The 23,612-nt window shown below is 30.4% G+C and overlaps 3 protein-coding genes across 11 annotated transcripts in view; all 3 read left to right on the plus strand.

Moving 5' to 3' along the window:
• The first annotated feature begins 654 nt into the window (after positions 1-654).
• LOC134277367 (uncharacterized) lies at positions 655-8,404 on the plus strand. 9 transcript variants are annotated; one of them, XM_062759708.1, is made up of 8 exons: positions 655-897; positions 1,905-2,075; positions 2,374-2,409; positions 2,971-3,171; positions 5,561-5,701; positions 7,344-7,505; positions 7,749-7,844; positions 7,963-8,067. In XM_062759708.1, coding segments are annotated over exons 1-8 (873 nt in total). In that variant the 5' UTR covers positions 655-833; the 3' UTR covers positions 7,965-8,067. The 9 variants fall into 9 exon arrangements, with proteins under 9 accessions (XP_062615692.1, XP_062615686.1, XP_062615694.1 ...); XM_062759702.1 differs by having other exon boundaries at positions 657-897; positions 7,749-7,851; positions 7,960-8,403; XM_062759710.1 differs by having other exon boundaries at positions 657-897; positions 7,344-7,484.
• A 4,497-nt stretch (positions 8,405-12,901) lies between these two features.
• On the plus strand, positions 12,902-15,866 carry LOC134277365 (multiple epidermal growth factor-like domains protein 10). Its single transcript, XM_062759700.1, has 6 exons — positions 12,902-12,914; positions 13,193-13,318; positions 13,700-13,831; positions 14,144-14,275; positions 15,321-15,435; positions 15,528-15,866. Exons 1-6 carry the CDS (start codon positions 12,902-12,904, stop codon positions 15,718-15,720), a joined length of 711 nt encoding a protein of 236 aa, XP_062615684.1. The 3' UTR covers positions 15,721-15,866.
• A 6,012-nt stretch (positions 15,867-21,878) lies between these two features.
• LOC134277369 (cell death abnormality protein 1-like) overlaps positions 21,879-23,612 on the plus strand; it is a 72,948-nt gene continuing 71,214 nt past the window's right edge. The window contains exon 1 of the mRNA XM_062759711.1: positions 21,879-22,001. Within this exon, the coding sequence (XP_062615695.1) occupies positions 21,932-22,001 (70 nt within the window). The 5' untranslated portion in view covers positions 21,879-21,931. The remainder of the gene's footprint in view (positions 22,002-23,612) is intronic.

The following is a 23,612-nucleotide window of genomic DNA, read 5'->3' on the forward strand; positions in this document are numbered from 1 at the left end:
ATCTGCGGTACGTTTAAAATTGAGGAAAAAAACCCTGACATATATTTCTTTCAACATACCTGTTCCCACTGATTTAATTGAGTATCTCAAAGTTTGTACTTTGTATTCATAATAACATCAGAGAAAATCATGTCCATTTAATGTATTTGGTTTTATAACGTAATGAAAATTGCATACGGAATTCATTTGCTAAACTAAAATTTGTACCTTATTATTTTTTCAAAATAAATATAAATTGGATTCTTATTCATTAATAAAATAAAAGTTAAAAGTCTATGCCAAATAGAATTTATCAACAAATCCAGCAAATTGAATATCTGTTACACATAAGACAAAAATAAAAACGTAGTCGATTTTTTACCCTCATGTTGACCTTTTTGCACTTAGAATTAGGCATTTACCTAAAATAGGACTAGAGGAGCATTTAATGTTTTTTTTTGTTGTTGTTGTAATGTGTAAACACTTTAATAAGTTTACATGCAAAAATAATTAAAATCCATGACATGCGATGTGTCACCAATTGCCTGGTTTTTCGGTGGACTGCCTCTTATGAAGTGCGGTGAGCTGTACTCTGACCTTTTAAGTATCAATATACAGTGTACAATAAGAATATTTCTTCAACAAAAACTAACAAAGCATTCACTTTAGTTAGCGGAAACCGTCATTGGGATCATCATGATTGTAACAGTTGATTTTCTATTTAACGAAGACAATCTTCCGTATTTAACAGATAATGAAACAACCCAGCGGAAAAACAACTTCCTCTGTAATGTATTAAAAATCATATGGATTAAAATCTTAATAAATAAAAGCTGCAGTTACTCTAATATAGCATGGGAATTTTTCTTAAAGGGATATCAACACTTTTCTTTGTAATATTTCGTGCTTATGCATACGGTAAGTTGGACGATATAATTATGTTATACACATATCTATTCGCTTTAATTATTTATATTCACAAAAAAACATTAATTTATATTTGAAAGCGCTCAACCAATGAAAAAAGGTTCTGTTGTGAAACCATAAATATGTTGATATAGATTTATAAAAAAAAGTATAATATAATTTATTGGTAGATTCTATATTGTTTTAAGTTACATGCACATGCAAGATTGTATCATTCATTTATAGACATATACTGATAAAGGGCTTCTTTAGACCTTTTCACAACACTCAGAGCCATTGAGCTTTCAGTGATCATTATCATGTCAATGCCTGCCGTGACAAGGGATCGGTTTTTAAGGTCTTATCCGAAGGACCCATAACTTTCACTTTAAGTGCCAAGAGTATGACAAAGGAACAGTTGCTACCTATTTTTTCGAGTTAGGTCAGTCGCGGCATAGATTCAAACTCACAACCCCCGATCACGGAGCAAGCATTTTACCGACTTAGATACCGTGACTGGTCTAAAATGTTTATGTTGAAGTCTACAATACAAGGATTCATGTTCCAAGGGTTCATATAAACTTGTCTTCACTTCATAATTAAAAAAAACCCATGGTACACAAGATATATGATAGATTGATTGTATATTGTGTAACGTCCCTCTCGAGAATTTTTCACTCATATGGAGACGCCACCACTTGCCGGTCGAGAGCTGCAATTTTTTTCCTATACTCGGCACTCAGGGTCATTGAGCAGGAAGGATCTTTTTCGTGCCAGCACCTTCTGCGACACGGGACCGGGGTTTATACGGTCTCATCCGAAGGATCGAACACAGGATATAAAAAGAGTATAAGATATAAAAGAGTATAAGATACATGTACATGTAACGGTATTTTTTTTTAAAGTTTACTATTGTGAATTTCGATAGGCTGCAGAGTCTCTACAATTGAAACATGGACCAAACTTTTCACATAGTGAGTTCAAATATATTAATATATATTACTGAATATCTTTAATAGATAACTTATCCCAAGGACGTTCCATATTCGTTTATAATAGAACCAAGTTATCAATTGGAACAAGCACATATGATGCATTTTCATGTTTTTCTGTTGAACACTTTGAAAATTTGACATGGATTGTCGATCTTCAAGATGTCCGAAGTGTGTACCAGATTGAATTTACATTAGGTAATGACACTATTTCGATTAAATATGAAATTATTAAAAAAAAAGAAGAAAAAAATTCAAACATTTTCTATCTTAATAAACATAAAAGATGAATTTTAAAAAGCCATGAAGTCGCGTTTTATATAAAAGTTCAAAATTTAGTTGTAATAGCTAATTGAATTTTAGAGCATTAGGCTTTTCAAATTCAGAAAAAAAGTTTAAGTACAGTTTCAAAGTTAATCGAATTATCAAAGTATAGTAAGTGTAAAAGTATTTTTGTGTACTTTATGATAACAAGTGTGGTTTCTTTTCTTTACAGACTCACCGACAAGATTCTTTGGTTTGATCTCATATGGTAAACAAAATAATTTTGTTCCTATGGATATGAAGTGACATGATAATCTTAATACTATAGTCCTTTTGGATGTCAGTTATTGTTCATTGTTTTTCCCGAGGCAAACTGTTTGACATTCAAATAAGTATGCAAACCTGGTCAACTGTACGCTAATACCTTAAATGGACGCAAGAAATCACGAGATTCATGCCTATTTTACATTTTATTACATGAACATAATGGTAAAATATCGTTTCATTTAACAGACACATTTCAATAGAAAATTCTTTGCTGAAAATATCAATAATTGTAGTAGTTTTTTTATTAAAAAAAATAAAAATAATCCGAACGAGATCAGGAACCTTTATAGGCTCATGTAACAGAAAGAAACAAAATGAAGTATAAGGAGAATAAAGGTGACTATTTACAGATCTTTCTGATTTCATAAAATATTTTTGGACAATTTTAAGAGTGTTCAAAAAAAATATTTTTGTAGATGACAAATGTAAACTGTGTGTTTTTTTTTTTTTACAGATATCTCTTCAATTTTAGTTCGATCATCTGTTTTTTTCTCTTTATCAGAATTGACGGGACTATGGTCGTTATTCATTTCTAATTCGAGTTCAAGTGACAAAGGGATCATATATGCTTCATCAAGAACCTTCAAGACCAAACAAACAACTGTTTTTGTAAACAAAAATTATCATGGCCGCTATGTGGTTTTTGATTACGAGGCCGATAATCGAAATCAAAGTATTAAAATCTGTGATGTCAAAATATTAGGTAAGATTCTAAAATAATATAGATTCTTTTTACTTAAATAACTTTACTTTGTTATATATATATGAAATAATCTCAATTATAAAGATCCTGATTTTATTAATAATTTGCTCTTTTATTTTTTGCTTTATATTCCATAAATCATTTATAAACCAAAAACAACCCCCCCCCAAAAAAAATACAAAAAACAGTGAAAGGTGAATTTTGGGTGATTCATTGTACTGATAAAGTCATACGCCAAATATTTTTGTAAAAAAATCAAAATGGCCAATTACTTTAAAGTCCTGTAGCATTTTGGAGGCATATATACACACTTTTTTATTTTATACCAAATAAAATTTTCATTATATGATATTTAAACAGTGTCTCTGGTAATTAATATTAGAAAAGTAAATGACATCAAATTTAGTACAAATAAGCATTGCAATCATTATTTCCCCCGCTTGAAAAGTGGGGGACAATTTGGGTTACAAAATACTTATTTCTTTATTTGAAATTAACGCTTTCGTTTCCACACGATATCTCAAAAACCCTTTGAGCTTTTGCAATGAAATTTAGCATAGCAACTCCCTGTGACCTAAGGAAGACCCCTATTGATTTTGAGGTCAAAAGGTCAAAGGTTAAGGTTATAAATAAGCAAATTCTGTCTGTTATAACAATTTTATTTCGTTTCCACACGATATTCAACCATTTGAGCTATTGCAATGAAATTTTACCTAACAACTCCCTGTGGCCTTAAGGAAGAGACCTATCAAAAGTTCAAAGTTCAATTTCGTTTTACTTTCTATAATTCTATCTGTGTGTAACACTATCATTTGATATTTAAAGAACTTTTATGCAATGTAATTTTATACAAAAACTCCCTAGGACCTCTCTCACCCCTCTCAAAGTGCACCGCGCCGTTTGTTTTATTAGTATTTATAGTATTACATGTCGCTATTTTTATAGGGGCATACAGAGAGTTATTTATAAAACAGCTTCTGGTCGGATTGTTCTTATAATCTATTAGAACTGTTTTATAAAGGCTAAATAAATCAAACACCATGGATTGTGTAAAATTTTACCAATACCGAACATTTATAGCGATTCCGTACTCTAGTGGTATGTCTCTCGCTGCACATGTGAGAGGTCGATCCCCCTTTTTTTAACTTTTCTTTTTTTTAAATGATAGTATTCAGCATGTGAAAAGAATAATTTATGAGGTTATGAAATAATCATTACAGTGTGATAGATATTCCATATCAAAAGAATATTCTATACAAATAATAAAGAATAAGCAATCAAATCTTTATACGCATATTGACATACATGTATTTTATTTGCTTCAGTATATATGTATACATTTAATAATTTTACAAATTCAGTCAGGGGGGTCCCACTTTTTCCCTAAGTGGGGGACACGAATTCTCTGAATTAGCTTGTTTATTTATAGTTTGCTGTTGGATTAAACCAATGGCAACACCAAATGTCCTCTGCATTCACAATTTTATTTTTTCAGGACTATTCAGTTACTGCTAAATATTTTTTTTCACAAGTTTCAATTAATGTTAGGTAATAAAGTGTGCCAGGGTACTTTGGCCTGATAAAAGAGTCCGTAGAATTTATATTATGTATTGCTTATGATACTTATCCCATCTGTCCACGAACATATGGGTCACTCTGATCTAAACAACAACTAATCATATATGAAAAAATCCCCATAATTAAATGTCTTCTATTATTTACATTTTTTTTGTCTCTCTTGAGCATATTGGAAAAATTCCATAACAAATGCAGTTAGGCTTCATTTTTCCACAATTCACTATTGTTGTGTTTCTTATCAATTCAATGAAAATGTAATTTTTTAAGTGTATACAAACATGTCTTCCACGTTTCTGTCGACATATAGTACGTAATTTGGCTCATATATGACCTTACCGATAACTATATTTTCAGTGATTTCTTTTTACTATATTGTAGAAAAATGAAGCGAAACCTTTTATGAAAATACATAATACGTGTACCTATCTCTAGTTACTTTTAATTTGATTACCGTATAAGAAGAATTTTTAGCGAGGATTTAATTTTTGCATTTTTAGCGAGTGTGCTGTCATCACTAAAATTGAATATCGTTAAAAAAATTAACTGCATATTATTTGTAATAGATTCTTTCGTTAACAGTTAAAAATTGCTAAAATTACTTCTCGCCAAAAGTAAAATATCAGTTCTTAGGTAGAAATCGCTAAATTTGCGTCTTGCTAAAATTTCCACTTATATGGTATTTTACTTGTATTTCACTTGTTGACACCTTCAAGCATTTACATAAGCGGATTTCCTTAAAATTAACCTATTTTTACATTCATTATTTATTGCTTTGTAATAAAGGAATTAATAGCTATGTGTCTTTTTGTAGGATGTAAAACTGGTGTGTTTGGAAGAAACTGCGAATTTAACTGTTCGAAGAACTGTATAGGGAAATCATGTGACATTATAGACGGAAGATGTCTGACTGAGAAATGTAATATAAATGAACAAAGAATCAACAATACTCTGAGTAAATATCTTCTGAATTGAACACTGAAATCAAAGAAATGACATTTATTTTTTTAACCATTGCAATGAATGACCGAAAAAAGCAATGTTAGAGCAAAAAGAAGTTTCGAAATGGTACCATTTAAAATCTTATAGTAGAGGATAAACACTTAAATAAATTCTTTATGTCCTCCTTTGTAATTGTACAGGTTCACTGCAGCTAGTTTTTTGCTCATGACTCTAAAAATTTATATCTATCAATATTAAAGTAACACAAACGCCAGATTTGATTTGTCATTTATTATGCATATATATAAATGATGACAGAAAATTAAAAGATAAATCAGATAAAGGGGAGATCAATCTTACGCAATACATCACCAAAAAAAGTTAAGTGTGAATACAAAACATTATTTGATCTCCCCAAATATATCAAACTACATTTAGAATATCCAAATTAACAATCCAGTATCCAAAAAATAACAATGAGCAAAAATGGTGGCAGATAAAAACTGCATGCAATGTTTGTACCCACTGCCAGAAAAAAAAAATACTTGCTGTGCTTTTTAACTTGACTTTCAGAAACAAACGATTTGCAATCAATTTACTACATGTTTATTTTCATATGACCATTCGACATACTGCTGGATCTTAAACTACAGTGCCACAATGTATGCTGCCTTGTCAGTTTCATAATTTGATAGTTTACTAACTTAAGACGATTAGGGTCAACACAACTGTACACAATTAAAATGTTAAAATTTTTATCGTAAACTTTAAAATTCCTTATTTATGCAGTAATATTAAATTATGCTGATGACATCTCGCAAATAAATTCGATACTAAAGAGAATGCTTTGAGTACAATAACCCTTTCTGCCTTTTTAAATTTAGAAGGATATGGAGATAACGAACAGTATTCAATCTAAAAGTCCATAAAACAATACAAAATAAGAGCAGAGCAAACACGGACTCCCGAAACATCAGAGGTGGGATCAGGTACCATGGAGGAGTAAACATTTTTTATGGTATTTTGTGTGCTCCGATAAACTGTTACATGATGCAAATAAATACCTATATCAGAGATTTTACCGATCTCGTTTAAAATAATCATCTCATAAATGTTATGGAGGCAAATATGACCTTGTAAGCAAATATAACCTATCAAAAGGTCATATTTTTAGCTGACTTGTTTCATATACAATTTTTTAGCCTTATACTTTTTGTCTACAATTCAAGTTAAATACAAAGACTCACGTCAGGGGATGCTTACTCCTCCTAAGCTCCTAATCCAATATCTTGAGTTCCTAGAAGTTCGTGTTTATGACGGTTTTGTATTGTTCCTCGACTTTTCCGTGATTGAACACTGTTCGTTATTATCTTTACCATTCATATAATCATAATATTTAGAGAGAACAAAATTCTAGCACTGCCACTAGCCTATTTTTTGTGTTCCTGAGTGTGCACACTCTTTGAACGAGTTTTGGATTCTTTTAAAGTAAGATCGAGAACTGTTCTTATAATGTTTATGAAAAATGCAATTCATGTACATGTATTATGTACCTTATTAAATATATTATGCAATAAATATATTTGATTTCATTTTATGTTGATACATCTGTACGCTTGCACGTAAAATTTATTTTCTATTAAACATATATGTAGAGAATTGCAAAGATGTAGCTAGAACAAACTTGACAAGAACATATGAAGACTTAAAAAATAGTGCCAAAAAATGTTTCAACGTGACTGATGAGTTGTGTACTAAAGGATTTATCAACAGTAACATGAGTGAGAAGAAAGAAGGTGGGTATTCCTTGACACAAGGTGTTAATTAAACTAAGATGTTAGAAAGTATTCAATGTTTTTATAAAGTAAGACCTTCAAAAATGACGGGAATATTGATTTAAACTGAGCAATTCATTTTTGCTTTTATCAGTTAACATACGTAAAATTAAATGATAAATCAGAAATAAAAGTCTGCATGGTCATTTACAATACAAGTCGCTCTCAGTCACATATGGCAATTCCAAACTTTATCTTTTTGTTGATTGTATTTTTTTTCAAAAGGTGAAAGACTCGTCGACGCTAAATCAGACGTTTATGGCTTGGTGGCAACACTTACAGTTTCTATTCTGATAAACTGTGTGTTCATTACGTTATATTGTAAAAGGTTAGAATACAATATGAAGAGTTATTGTAATACAAAATCATAATAAGTTTTAAAAATATATAAAAGTTAATGTATAAAATGATTTGATTTGATTTTTGATACAATTAGCAGAATCATATTTAGAAGAGGGAAGAAGGCTACAGTTCAAGACACACCGATGTATGCTAATGCAATACCAATTGCAGAAACAAGAAACGAACAGGCTGCGCAAGAACAAGAATCAAGAGAAGGGAAAATATATTATGAAAGAATAAATGTCAGCTCCAGTGAAGCGGAGAAACACGATTATGACTCATTAAGAAGTTAAAAGAGGGAAAAATGTATAATATATATCTAATTTGCAAAACAAACAAAAGCCTACTGTAAATATACTAGAAACAAACACTTTTGCCACATTTTTACATCTTTCAGTTGACACATCCTGAGTTTTTTTTTCATTTACATTCCTACATGTAAAAATGCTTATTACTTCTGATAAGATAACTAAGAATTCTGCACATGTCCTATTATATAAATATGTGATTCTTAATATTAATATTTTAGAAAACACTTGTTAGTTACTATCTTATCTACAATATATTTAGTATCTGTTCATTGCTTTCATAAGTCTATATCTTTTGATCAATACTGATTATTTTGCATATTGTGCTATTTAGGTATTAGATTTCTAAGATTAACAGTATTTTTACATGAGTATTTTACAAGCATCCTTACATGGATGCAAATATATAATATATATGTTCATGCTTAGGCCTTATAATTATTGTTATCTATATTATATGCCATGTAAAGATATGTAAGTCAGAATCGATTCCACTCAGGATTGAATAAAAAAGCTTTTTCTTATTGGAATTGTTTGTTTTCCAAACCTTTCTTTGACGTAAGGTCTTAAATATGTTTTTAATGAAACAATCTGCATTATTATGGGGTCACTTGATGAAATGCAATCCTCAATTCAACATTCAAGAAACTCACATAATTTTTATGACATTTTGTTTCTGTTCTTGAAATTAAACAACCTATTTCTACAACCTAATTAAAAGAGAAATATGAACTTTTAAAATGGCCTTTCAATATTTTTTGTATTGTGAAATAAGAGCAATATTTCAAACATTGTGAGAAATGAAAATTTCATACTTTAGAAATAAAGATTTGTTGAAATATAAGTTTTTAGTGTGACAAGATAGTCCTTTTAAAGTCATTCTATATGGAAGTGATGCTCCGGGTTATGAGGACTGTTCCAAAATATTGAAATTAAACCACAGTTTTCCAATATAAATCAATGCTGCTTTTAACTATAAGTTTATCCTACGTGATGAGGAAAGCATAGTTGTCTTTATTATGATTTTGTAAGATCAAATTAACATACTAAACTAGCTGCTTTTATTATATAGCGTAGAAACAATAACGTTTTGCATCATCACACATTGCACCGAATGAATACAAATGTATTGTTGTTAATGACAATGAAGTAAAGAAAAGATATACTTAATTGTGAAAAAACATGACTATTTTACATATATATGGAGATCTTTGATCTCTGCAAGTAGTTTTCAAACATGAGATCGTGTACCTTGAAATCCTTTTCATTTTTTGGTAGAATCCTAAGTACTCATTTCAAAATTGTGATAGGTAACAGATATATGTTTTTGTAAAATATGTATTTTTACTTAAATTCATATGGAAATGAGTTTGTACAAGCCAGAGCTCGTAAATTTTTCATTTTGCAATGACATTTATTAAAAAAAATCTTCTTCAAGCAATCAGATAAGCATTCTAGAGGAAGCGTAACACGGAAATTGAGGATAAAACGTGTCATTGCAAATAAAGATATTATGGTAATCTATAAAAACAGTTTGCTTATTTGCATAGTATGTATTTTTAAGATTTGTCGAATACAAAACTAAATTATAAAATACAGATCGAAAATTATTATTTAAACGAAGGCAATGCAAAACAAATGGAATTTATAGAATACAAAAATGCAATTGACAATCATTACAATGATAATTTTAAAAAACTACAAAATAAAAAAAAAATAGCTATTTGGAAAATTTTAAATTACAAATACAATGTATAAAAAACCAATATAAATCCAATATGATAAGAAAGCAATAGAGATGATTGATTAACAAATATTATTTATGAATAGATTTTTGTACAGTTAATGGTACTTGTCGATAATTTTAATTTCATTTTCATATCCTCAAGTTTATCTGAGTATTTTTCCTGCATCCATTTACTTCCGTCTTTTTGTATTATGAAAAGTATATAAAACATGATCAAAGCACTTATTTATCACTATACCGCACTTATCTCTAAAGTACCTTGTCTTGCTGTATGATTTCCGTAGTCATGAAATTCATCTACTTATTATTCTAATTTTACATCCATATCCGCTTAGTAATGTTAAATGTAATATTCATCTTTCGCTCGGGGTCAATAATTCATAAAAAGCATGTCCACTTTCTGACATTGTATACACTTGGGTGTGATTTTTACAAAATTTAACCTTTTTGTACGTATCTTTGATATATATTTTCTTCTAAATGTTTTTGATAGTTTTTTAATCAATAACTAAATAATTAAGACTAAACTTGAATCAGTCATTTGAGTGTTAATCGTCTATATTTACATTACATATGTCTTTTGCATATAAAGTGAATGGAAATCTATTGCATTCAAAACACCATAACACGGACTGAGTACCAATAGGTCATAGCATTTTAGTTTGATGTCACAATCGTTAAACACCGAGGAAATGCAACGTCATAAGCAAAACAATAAAAAAAATCACGCTTACGTTGACCAGAAGCTGCTGCGTTGGCTGTACCATTAACTGAAGTTTACATGAAGAAAAATACAAAAGTTTTTAAATATAAATCACATTTGCAGTCAATGAAGAGAGTTTAAAAATGAATATATAGGCAATGAATCTTTTTTTGAAAAATATAGTCTCATAACTGCAACGGTGCGCGCAAAGAAATTTTCATAACGCGCTAACACGCTTTACTCGATTTGATTGCACACACCTTTGTAGTTATAAGACTATATCCTAGAAAAAAATGATTCATATTTGCTTAAATAAAATATGATTTACATAAACTCAAAACACAATCCTGTATAAAATGCAAATGTCCTGCTAAATCTATATTAGCACAGTTTCATTACACCAATTTCCACTTTTGAAATATTCTTGATAAAAGTATTTCTAATTTTGAAATGTTTTGAATTATGTTTTAGCTATTGGAATCTATATATAATAGTGATAATTCATATAAACAAGGTGATTTCTGTGTAATGTATAAATTAAAATTTTGGACCCTATCCAATGCAGTTTAACTTGGCTACTTTGGACTTCCATTTTGTGAAATATGATCAACATAAACACAAAACATAATACCGTATAAAATGCAAATGTCCTGCAAAATCTATAATTCTAATTTTGAATTGTATTAAATGATGCTTTTAGCTTCGGAATCAATATATATATTAATGATAATTCATACATATGAGGCGATTTCTGTGTAATATATTGATTAAATTTTGGACCCTATATCCAATGCAGGTAAACTTGGTTACAAGGGGGTGGGCGTCTTCCATTTTGTGTATCCTTATAACCGAGTTTTTCAGAGACAATGTCTTTTTTAAAGAAAGAAACATCCTGTAGGATAAGTACTTATATAATAATTTGTAAGAGAGAGAGAGAGAGAGAGAGAGAGAGAGAGATCAACTGGAAAATCCGGTAACTTGAATACCTATCTAAAAATATACTCTGTCTTACAACGAAAATGGCGTCCTTAATTATAAAAACAATTTTCGTTTCCCTTTCAATGGTGTATGGAGATTCATATGGTACGTTAATTTTTTTTATTAATTCAGTTAGGTTTTGTTTACAATATCTTTTGTGGAATATTTGGCCTTGCTAGTGTATTATTGGATGTTCAGTAATGGTTATATATAAGTGCGTGTCATATTAACAACTTGATTTCATGATGTATAGATTTTAGTTCCATATTTTGATTAAAAGGAATTCCATGATAATTAAAGTTTTCTTCTTCGTTGTCGTCTGACCTACTTTAGGTAAAATAAAAATAAAAAAAAATCCCTCTCTAAAGTTAAATAATTACACTGCATTACTGTAATTGATCAAATATTTTACATATTCAACTTTATTTTTACAAAGTATTACAAATATGTAATTGCCTCAAGCTATGTCTTTCTATATATAGTATAAAACTTTCCTTTTAGATCGTTTTTTGGTAATTTTCAATAAATAAAAAACCCTGCCTTAATTGGCCAGATGAAAAGATTAATTTTAAAAATTTAATACTTTTATTTCAATTGTAATTATTCTCATTCTACATGTATTAAACCTAATTTTTATGAAATAATTCAAATGTAGGGTTTGTATGTATAAGGAATCTAGTCCTAATTTCATTAATCGTTAATTAACCTATGTTAAATTAATAGCTTTTTTATAACTAAGGATATTACTTCAAATCATGCATGACGGACGATCTGGACATTTCGCTCTTCCATGGTACATGATCCGATATCTGATGTTTAAGATGCCCGTGCTTATAATGTACCCTGTTCATGATTTGTATCGGTTTGATTAATTTATTGTCTTTATTTTCCAACATATAGTCCAACAAAATAAGAGCAAAGTTAGTTAGCATAATAAATTTTGGTGTTTCAACGTCTTTGTGCTACTGTATAATAGAAGAGGCTTCATGATTTTAAAACCTTAATTTAAATATATATAAATGTAAAGTAATTGTACAATTCACAATTTTTCTAACGCATTTCATCAGAGAATATTTTGATAGGAACTCTGAGGGAAAGAAGTCAAACTGTTCTTGAATGTCCCGAAGGTCAGTATGTAGGGTTCACACGAGGAGAATATTTCACCAATGAATTCTCAGCAGATGTTACAAGAGCTCTTCAAATTAACTGTTGCAACATTAGATCGTGCTTAATAAAAGCAACAAATACCTTTCTTGGGATTGACCCCCACGTTGGCCGTCCCAAGACATTGAGATGGAATATGACGTGTGAAGGTAGGTCTTGTCAGTTTTGTTTTAAATTTACAATGTCTCATTTTCTGGATAACAAATCAAAATGTTGTTTTTGAAATTGTACAGTAATGTACTTTTTACGAAAATTTTCTAATGTAATTTTTTTTTTACTTTGTTAATTGTTTCATTGTTACATTGTTTACAATTCTTAATTGTTAATTCAATATTCTAAACGACCAAGACTGAGATGGGTTTATATGTATTTATTAGATAAAATAACAGCTTTTATGTGCTTGAAGTCTGGATATTTTAATTTGAAGACATTGTTACAGATAGTCTAGGATTGTGCGTAAACCGTCCTTGTGGAAATGGAACATGTACAAACAATTGTGTGTCCTTTACGTGCAGCTGTTTTTCTGGATACCATGGAAACCTATGTGAATTTGGTAAGCTAAAACTGTTTTAAAAGATGTTTTTAAAAACAAGATATATCATTTGATTTTTTAACAAAAAATACATACCCCTTGACCTAATTATTCGAGTATAGCCTGGTTTTGGCCAGTTTATGCTGTTTTATAATCCCCTTGGAGTCATTCCTTACTCTATATGTTTCTTCATCTACATATAATTTAATTCTGGATGTAACGATGTATTTGATTGGATAAAAAGTTATTTTATACATAAAATTCTTCACAATATTTAAATGCTGACGTTGCAAAATTTTGTTAGAACAATAATCTTTTTTTTTACATCAAATGAATGTTAATTGATTTAGCTTTTTAAATATATGAATGCAATGTGTGAATTGATCTGTTTTTTATATATAGAATGTGGATATGGTACAAACTGCACTAAACTTTGTGGGCAGTGTAAAGATGGCGTCGGAAATTGTGATCACGTGACTGGTGTATGCTCGAAAGGCTGTGACGATTGGTATATTGGCAATAACTGTGACATTAGTTAGTGTGTATTTATAATCTACAGATTCTATTCATTCAATATGTTGCAAAACCTTTACATCTATGACTATGCATGAAATCACAAGAATTCATCAATAATGAATAACACCAAAATAATATTAAAAAAAAATACCCTTTTTTTAAAGAAAAAAAATCAGTTATAAAAAGCAAATTATTTGAACATAATGTTCATTTATCTCGTCTTGGATAAAGGTATCTTTGTTGAAAGAATAAGTATTTTAAAACACATTCATTTCCGCATAATTTATTTGATATTGAATACTGTTCGTTACCTCCATATCCTTCATTTAGAATGTCCCGAAGGGATTTGTGGAACAAACTGTACAGAAATTTGCAGGGAAATGACCTCCACTAGGAATAATCAAAGCCAGCATTGTGATGAGTGTTGTGCTCTCTGCTTAACAGATAGTGAAGAATTGGAAGGTACAAATATTCTACACGATAAATTAACGTAATATTACATACTTTTATATGTATACATTCATGTATAATAGTTAAGATGGTTACATGTACGAAATATCATGAAGAACAAGATTCATTTATGGTCCTGTGAATAACTGAAAAATTTGAAACTGCTTAATGTTAGTTAATAATGCATTAAATATCAAGTAGACCTTTGTCTTTGTTGATTGCATGCCTATAAAAATGTCTAGAAGGTTAATGCATTATGACGTAGTATATATGTCAAATTTTTCATATTCTGAAAAAGTCTACAAAAAAAAAAAAACCCAGCAAATTTTTAAGTTTCATTTCTGATCTGAAATAAGCAAATAGTAAATGATATAACTGATTCTGAGAATTACAAAACACGTCATATTATTTTCTTCTCTGAAAGTACTCAAATATGCCTGTTTACAGTATAGTTCAAGAACATATCAATTTCATAAAGCCTGTGTTTCAAGACCTTGGGTTTAAGAAGAAGAAAAATCATTGGAAAAGTATAGTACATCTCTACTTTATTTTGATGTTCAAAAAGAGACGTGAAGTGTCAGTCAATAATTTGGTATATCTAGGTTGATGAGGCAGAGGTGTCAGCAGTCTCGTTTTGGGGTCATCGTTTCGTGGGTTCAGTGGTCGATATAATGACCTTATCAGCAAATGCAGTTTGTCATTGAATCAAATGCTGACTGATGTTTTTCATACTTATTGTTAGTCAATTATTTATTTCCTGAATTGACGACGGATTTTTCGTTATTTCCCGATCATGACTAGGAGCACACGGTAGGCGTGACCGGTCGGCAGGGAATGCTCACTCCTGAAGGCACCTGATCCCACCTCTGATGTTTTGGAGGTCCGTGCTTGATCTGCTCCTATTTTGTATTGTTTTGCGGAGTTTTGATCTGGACCACTGTTCGTTATCTCCATATGTTTCATCTACAATGCCGTTTTATGCATGAAGTAAACCGATCGCGAGCTCTTTCATATTGAATAATTTGCCATTAAAAATTACGTTTGTTTTCTTTTATAGTGACCAAAGCCCCTCATTCTAGTGGGAAATGCAGTTTAGAAGTGTATGGCTTGTTGGCTGCACTAAAAGTGTCACTTCTGATACATTTTGGAGTCTTTATTATGTATTTCCTAAGGTATGTTAAATTTTCACGATTTATTCCGTTTGTGCATTATCAGTAATGAAAGGAAGATTGTCAAGTTCAAATCAATTTCAACACAATTGCAGATTAAGGCTAAATAAGAAGGACATCTTATCGGGGACAACTCCAATGTATGTTAAATTTAAGATCGCGGAGTCATCAGTTGAACATCTGAATCAGGAAGAGCAATCAACAGCGGAAATTAACATTTATTATGAATCATTACAGAACAGTGCAAGTGCTCAGGATATACATAATTATGCGTCATTGGGAAAATGAGAAACAGAAGTCATAGATGTGTTATAACTTATAAAGCATGATATGTTCATAGCTGTGGACTCTGTGATACATGTGTACGTGATATTTTGATCGTGTTGATTTTTTTTTCAATTAATTGTGATTTGTGTCATTTTTTTTTTTACAGTTTTTAGAAAAGGAATATTCCCATAGTGCATATATACGAGGATTGTCCAGAAAAAAGAGATCTTTTTGAATGTTCCAAATATTATTCAACCAAAACTAATACTATTTTGCATGCTGATGAATTATCATCTTTTTTGATATTTTGACATAATATTATAAGCCTGCGATGTAATGGGCATATAAAGTAGCATTTAAAGGATGTTTAATATCGGTGGTCGGCGTAAGACAATTCTTTTCCAGCACCTACTTCGGCACAGGACCTCGTCTATACGATCTCATCCGAAGGATCGGTCTCCACGTCCCACGCCCACAGTGGAATTCGATCCCGCGATGTAAAAAACAACTCCTTGCTTCGCGACTCCAGACGCTCTTTTTTAGTAAAACTAGTATCTGAGATACTAGTAATCGAAGGGAGATAAATGTGACAAAAGTTTGAAATGATATTTTTAAAAAAAACTCGAATCACGTTTCAGAACACTTTGACGATTTTGAGGTTTTTTTTTAATTTATGTCTTACTTGGCACCAATATCAAATCTTACTTTCAAAATGTCTTTACATCTAGCCTTTTTTTCAAAAACATTTTTTCTTGATGGTACATGTACATGTACGTACATGTGCGTATGGTTCAAATTGTAAAAGCAAATGTGGCCAGTGCAGAGGGAGAAAAGACATGAAAGATTGCGATCATATGACCGGAAGTTGTGATGGAGGCTGTGCAGCAGAGTTGATAGGCGATAAATGTGGCATGGGTTTGTTTCAATATAGAATTAGAAAATTCACCTTTTTTGTCTTCTTGAAAACATTTATTGCAATGATTCCCATATATTCCTCTTACATTATTGCAGTATGTCCGTTTTGATTTATATGGAGTCCATGGTCTGAACGTTGTAATATCTCTTGTTATCATAGATTTAGTCAACAAAAGATATCAGGTTGTAGAAATATCATCAATAATACTTTTATTTACATGTATTACATTGATAATTAAGCATCTCTATATCATAACACGGGTTACATGTATCGAGGGTCTTCATTCATTTTCTTGTCTCTTTCATGGCTTTAATTTGAAAATGATGTTTTTTAAGATAAATGTAAAGCTAATGAGTGATAATATTAGTTCAAATTAGACAAATTATAAAACAATAAATTAAACATTACAAATTAAAAGCAGAATCGACAGGTGCCTCTACGAATAGAGGAGGGATCTTGTACTAAGAAGGAATATGCATCACTTTTCGTTTCATCGCAAATAAACAGAAAAAAAAAACATTGTACAATTCAGTATGAAAAAAGTTTGACAACAGCCAATAATTGACCAAATAAAAGAGTTTAATTGCAAAATCCATTCTATTAACAATGCAATATACAGGATGTTGAATAATATAGAACTTTGAACTTAATTCAGTGTAGGACGATATGTGGTTTAGAAACTCAAGCTCTTAAATTTAAAGATATTGTCCAACGTCTTTAAATATGTAAAAATTTTGGATAGAAACGATTGCTCGATCTTAATCATTAATTGAATGTAATGAATTTATGTGATATGATCATATGACTTATTAAGTACTTTCCACCTGTTTGGTTGCCTCCCCCCCCCCCCCACCCCAAGGTATAGTGATTTTAATGATTATCGATAAAAAATCTTTTTATTATGACACAGGAGGCCAATAAGTGTGCGCTTAAAATAGAAGATAATAACAAGACAAAGGCGTTTGCTTTCGATGTTTTTACTTCTAGTTTGAATTCTAGTGAATCTTATTCTTCTAGCAGTCTGTATTAGAAGGTATCGTATATTCATATTTTCTATACAAGAACTATAACCCCTTTTGCGACCTTCTCTATAGAAAACGAATGTTTTTCTTGAATTCTTTAATATAATACTTTTCATTCTGAGTAATAATGAATTCGTGTTGGTTTTGAATATATTTCTCTAGTATCTGTAAGAATTTTCCTATTTTGTTAGGGTTGCCTTTAGCACTGACGGATAAACGTACTGGTAAACATTCACCTGTGTATTTAAATGTAAGGTACGGAAACAATAAAGACAATCAACTATCACATGAAGACCAGACTGACAATAAAAACAGTACAGACGAGGTTCTTGGTGATGATAATCTTTCACTAATACTTTTTACGATACTAAACGATAAAGAAAATTTTATGAAATTATCCCCATTTTCTAATATTTTATCAAGAAACATAAAAAAAACTAAGAACAGATTAATTAAGAGAAAAAATAAGATTTAATCAGATTGAAAGTAATTCATGATTATTTATGATTTGAACAATTACCCATCAACTACGAAAGACCAGAAGGCTGATTCGAGATTCGAGTTTCAAAATACGAGATTCGAAATTGAGATTCAAAATTCGAGTTTCGAGATTCAAGATCAAGACTAACCAATCAAAAGCGGGTTCAACATTTGATTACTCCCCTTTATTATGTTTCTATTATCAAGAAATCGTTAAATATATTTATAACAAATGGGTCATTTGATTAAATAACAATGCAAGAATGAGTGTTTTATATATTAATTAGAAGGAAATTTAAATACTTATAGGATTTTTGATCAGCAAGATATATTTCAATTCGTGTTAAAGCGTCTTAAATATTAAATCTATTATATATATCAGGAGTATATATATATTTGTATTGTCTACTATGTTTAAAGGGTTGATGACGTATTAATAAACATATACATGAGTGACAAGTGTCTGAAGATTAACAATAACACCAACCCTACCCACCCTATCTGCCTATTATTCCAAATTAAACACAATATTTAATGAAAATGTGACTGTGTAAAACTTGAAAGGCAACGTAGTATTGTTAAACAAAAATCCCGTTCGTTTTCCTAATAGAGGAAATACGTAAAAATTAGTTTTCAATTACTTATCTTGGCCTTAGGTTTTGATTTCTTGAATTCATTAAACATTATACAGATTGGCAATATGAAATAAAATAAATACGTTATTTATTTTATCTGATATCAAATAAGTAGATGAGTCTTAATTAGCCGGAGAACTATAGCGTTATGGTTTTATATTTTAATCTCCTACCATTGCGTTATGGTCAAAGACTAAATTGTACTAGTAAAACCTTATAACTCTACGGTTCGATTCAGCTGTCAAGTCTCACTGCACAAGTGTACCCTTTATAAATTCAATGAAATATATACCCTTTAATTACTGTGCATTGTAGAGAGATTCTTAATTAATCTTTCATATCTAATCAGTAATAATTTCCTCCCTCATCATTGATCTAATAAAAAATTACTTAATCCGAAAATCAACGATAAGAGCATATAATATTCAATATTATACGTATTTACTGTTTTGATTAATTAGAATTTTTTTTTTTTCAAAATGTAATCCATATTTTATTTTTATTTCATTTTAATACATAAAATATTTTTTCTTGCATTATCATTTTAGCATTTCGAATTTCAAATATCGAATTTCGAATCTCGTATTTTGAAACACGAATCTCGAATGAGCCTTTTGGGCTTTCGTAATCAACAGAGAAATATTATTCATCTGCTTTAATTTTTAAGAATGAAATCCTTATAAAAATAAAATTTCAATCAAATTTTGAATCAGGTAAAATTTTCAGTTTTTTATTTGAGACGAAGCAAACATTTTATGTCAGGCAAAAAAAAAAAAGATTTGGCGTCACATAAGTGGTGGAAATAAACGCCAGGTCAGGTCAAAGGGGTCCAAAGAAATTTTATAGTATTCTCACGCTGTTCATTATATCAAATACTTGCATTTTTGCTGTTCAAATAAGGAAGTATGAAAATGATTTTATGAAAGGAAGTACACTCTTAAGTTAATGGCCTGTCATAAATCGGTTAATTCGCCACATGACATTTTCTTTATCTGTGCCTCAATTGTATGTGTTCCATCTTCCAGTGTTTTGGGATCCATTTTATCTTCCTGTAAATTGTGTATTGTTGCATTGACTTACAAATTTGAATTGTTTTTTATAAATGATTTAAAGCGCTGTTTGTTGAAAAAAAAGAAGATGGGTGAATAATGCGGGCAGAATGCCTATAGCGTCGGATATTAAGAAATCACATTCTACATATGAATTGAGTATTTAAATTAACTTCTCATTATCAAAATTATGGAAAAAAAACTCATCTGAGAGAAAAAATCTCGTTAAAAAATTTTATTTTATAAAAGTAATAAGATGACATTCGTGGGATTCGAACCCCTAGCAATAAAAATCCGACGTATTATACTGCTTTGAGACTAACACGCTAACTACTATGCTACGTGTCTCATGAAAATTTCGGACATTTAAATCATGTTTGTGATATGACCCTTGAATTAATGGACTTGAAGTATTTTTCAGAAAGATGCAAATGTTTTGTAATAAAACTGTACTTTTAAGGTATAGTGGGTCTTCGCTCCATGTTTTTGTAAACCAAAAAATGTATATTTTATTGCAAACTTTATGATTATCTTTCAAAAATGGAGGGAAGACCCACTTATATTGATAAATTTTGTTATAGTATGAGGGAATTATCGATTTTTTTTTCTTTTTAGTGTGTGTATGCTTTTTCGTAGAAAAATATTTTCAGTATTGCCGAGACTTTTGTAAATTGTAGAGATTTTTCATTAAGTATACTTTAATATTAGATGAAATATCAGATAAAATTTGGATATAATTGAGATAAAATTTTTCACCTCTTATTTGTCGCACTATAGGCACTTCGTCCGCCTTATCGGCCCATCTTCTTTAATAATACTGTCATCCATGTATTAGGCAGAACTTTTTTTTTTCATTTCCATGTGTGTACAATACAAACTGTTTTGAATAAAAATGAAAAAAAGTGATTATTCTTACATTTTTCTTCAAGCCCGAACTCTAACCCTTTCTATGAAACTAAATGTCCTCAAAGACTGTTCAATAGGTGGAATCGATTTAAAGATTTATTCTAATGCAATAAGTATTTTGATACAGTTGTAGCCCGGTTACCCATCAACTGGCTAACTTATTTCCATAATCCTTTCAACGCTAAAACACGTTCTCTTATCCTCCTTCAATGAATAAAAAGTCTGTAATACAGTTTGTCGTGTGTTTCCACCTTTGTGACATTTAATAATTTGTTTGAAATTCTCAAAAGTATTATTCCTAATGACATATAATTATTAGAATACACAAAATATCAAGATGAGAAATAAACCAATTTTGTAAAGGGAGATAATCCAAATTTACAGTAAATACCACTAAGAGTTAACAGAATAATCATGAAATGGGTCTGAAAACTACAGATATCTCTGATGTGCCAATTATATTTCTAATTAACAAAGGACATTTTTCGCAGGATTTGTTTTCTGCTATGAATAATATAAGTTTTGAGAGTTTTCTTTTTTTGTTCGTTTACTATAATTCCAAAACATAAAATTGTGAATATATGTAAATTACGAACAGTATTTGTTCTCACAATACAATTCAGGAGCATATCAAACATGGACCTATAAAACATCTGAGGGGGATCAGGTGCCATGAAGAAGTGAGCATCCCCTGATGACCGGTCACATCTACCATGTTCTACTGTCACGGTTGGGGAATAATGGAAAAATCCGTCGATACTTTGTTGTGTGAATTATGACCTAACGGTTTGTATTTAACGATAAAATGTATTTGCTGACAAACTCGTTGTATCGACCATGAAATTTAATTATGGCTTTAATCTAGACTGCTGATATTCTGCATGTATCAATTTGTTTGTCAATACTGAAAACGTGATACTTATTATTATTTATAAATAAAAAAAACAGCCTTTGTATTAGACCCTTGCTGGTTATTTCAGGAAGTAGAGTAGCTAGTTTTCAATAAGAAAACACTTCATATGCTCCATATTCATGAATAAATATGAAAAGGAATCAGCAAACAAAGACGATATAAAAACAACAGGAACATATGTTCTTTGTTGTAAAGTATCATTTCCTATTTAGCATATAAAAATGCGCCATGACCTCTCAACTTTAATCGATAAAACCTGCTGGAAGAAATAAAATTGGGGATGTATAAGCTGTCCATTTTAATGTGAAAAAATGGAGTCTTCCTTATTTGTTTTTATGACATTTCTTTTGCTTCTTTCGATAACGAATAACATGGCTTACGGTAAGTTTATTGAACTCCAAAGCTCCAGTTTAACTCACTTTGCAATACAACTGCAATTGCTAGTATATAATAACTATTTTAAATCTGTGATCGCCGCTTTGAAAGTAGGAGATCTTTTATCGTACAAGCGGCTTTTGCGATGCGAGCCTTCGCATCCAAGTGACAGGTTTTATGTCTCTCAGTGCAATACAAACCATTGACGTAAACAGATGTACATACTGTTTCGTCATTTTTAAATGGAAATTATTTCTAGGAGTAGAGTTTTCAAACATATTTTGAGCAATTCAAACTATTAGCAGACAGTTTTTGTACGTCGAATAACTGTATTTAAATATATTTTTGAAGTTTATGAACATTTCCTTATAAGATGTGTATTCTCATCATGTTTTAATTAAAATAAATATTGTCGAAAGACTGAGATTCTAAGTGGACATGCATCGTATATATTTAAAAAAAATTACAAATCTGTTAATCAATTTTAAAAAAGCTATGATATTCCATATTATGAAATATATTTACTGTCAATATGAGAATAGAATAAATATATAAGGCAGCTGTTTGCTCTGCGTTATTTTAAAGCAATTGACTACAAACTTAGTCGTTAAGAGATTTTTTTTTAATTAGAGCCTTATAATCTGAAAACTTTTCTTAAAAATGAATAAAAATGAATGCATTATTTGTCTAATAGTTACTCTCATATAAACATCTAACAACTATAATTTAATGATGAATACTTTTACTTACAATTGTTCATATTCTGTACATTGCCTGAATCTTTTTTTATACCCCCCGCTTGAAAAGCGGGAGGGTATATAGTAATCGTTAATTCCGTCCGTCTGTACGTCTGTCCGTCCGTCCGTCCGTCTGTCTGTCCGTCTGTCCGTCCGTCCGTCTGTTACGCTTTGGGGTACCCATCTCTTATCCGCAACTCCTCTCATACCACTGAATGAAATTTGATGAAACTTTCACAGAATCTTTATTACATATTGCCATTGTGCACCTCCTATTTTATTTTTTGATCTGACACATTTTTTGAGTTTCCCGGCCACAAGAAAATATGGACTTTTTCACCAGTTATAACCATATGGGAGGCGGGGGGTATCATTTAGTGAGCTCATCGCTCACAGTACCTCTAGTTTTTATTTTTATGTCCCCCATGATAAAAAATTTAGGGGTACATAGTGTTTGCGCCGTCCGTCTGTCTGCCTCTTTGTCTGTTTGTCTGTACACAAAATCTTTAACTTTGTCTTTAACTTTTGAATGAGTGAGGATAAGGCTTTCATATTTAACAGATAAATGTATTTTTTCTTTTGGTACCACCAAATATGACCCATTAACTTTGGAGTTTCACCTTCTTTTACAAAAAATTCTACAATTGGCCATAACCTTTGAACAATTGGTGATTTTGACTTTCATACATCACATGTTATACATTTAAACTAGACCTTTGAATGAGTACAAATATTTTGACCTTTCTACATTGACACAAGAGATCACCCACTTTCAATAAACTTCAACCTTCCCTTGTGACCAAAGCTTGTGAAATGTAAGCACTACGATTTTTTTAGTTCATAGGTGTATTCCTACTTCGGCAAAGCAATGACAATTAAA

Source organism: Saccostrea cucullata, unplaced genomic scaffold (genome assembly GCF_032062105.1).
Source record: "Saccostrea cucullata isolate Sc308-1 unplaced genomic scaffold, CSIRO_AGI_Scuc_v1 ctg697, whole genome shotgun sequence".
Taxonomy (NCBI): domain Eukaryota; kingdom Metazoa; phylum Mollusca; class Bivalvia; order Ostreida; family Ostreidae; genus Saccostrea; species Saccostrea cuccullata.

Bases quoted from the DNA above. Each gene is read 5' to 3' on its own strand.
- LOC134277367 (XM_062759702.1), top strand. From the start codon at position 834: ATGGGAATTTTTCTTAAAGGGATATCAACACTTTTCTTTGTAATATTT. The intron at 5,702-7,343 runs GTAAATATCTTC...ACATATATGTAG, and splicing joins AAGAATCAACAATACTCTGA to AGAATTGCAAAGATGTAGCT. The intron at 7,852-7,959 runs GTTAGAATACAA...TGATACAATTAG, and splicing joins ATTACGTTATATTGTAAAAG to CAGAATCATATTTAGAAGAG.
- LOC134277365 (XM_062759700.1), top strand. The intron at 13,319-13,699 runs GTAAGCTAAAAC...TTTTATATATAG, and splicing joins TGGAAACCTATGTGAATTTG to AATGTGGATATGGTACAAAC. The intron at 15,436-15,527 runs GTATGTTAAATT...ACACAATTGCAG, and splicing joins TTTATTATGTATTTCCTAAG to ATTAAGGCTAAATAAGAAGG.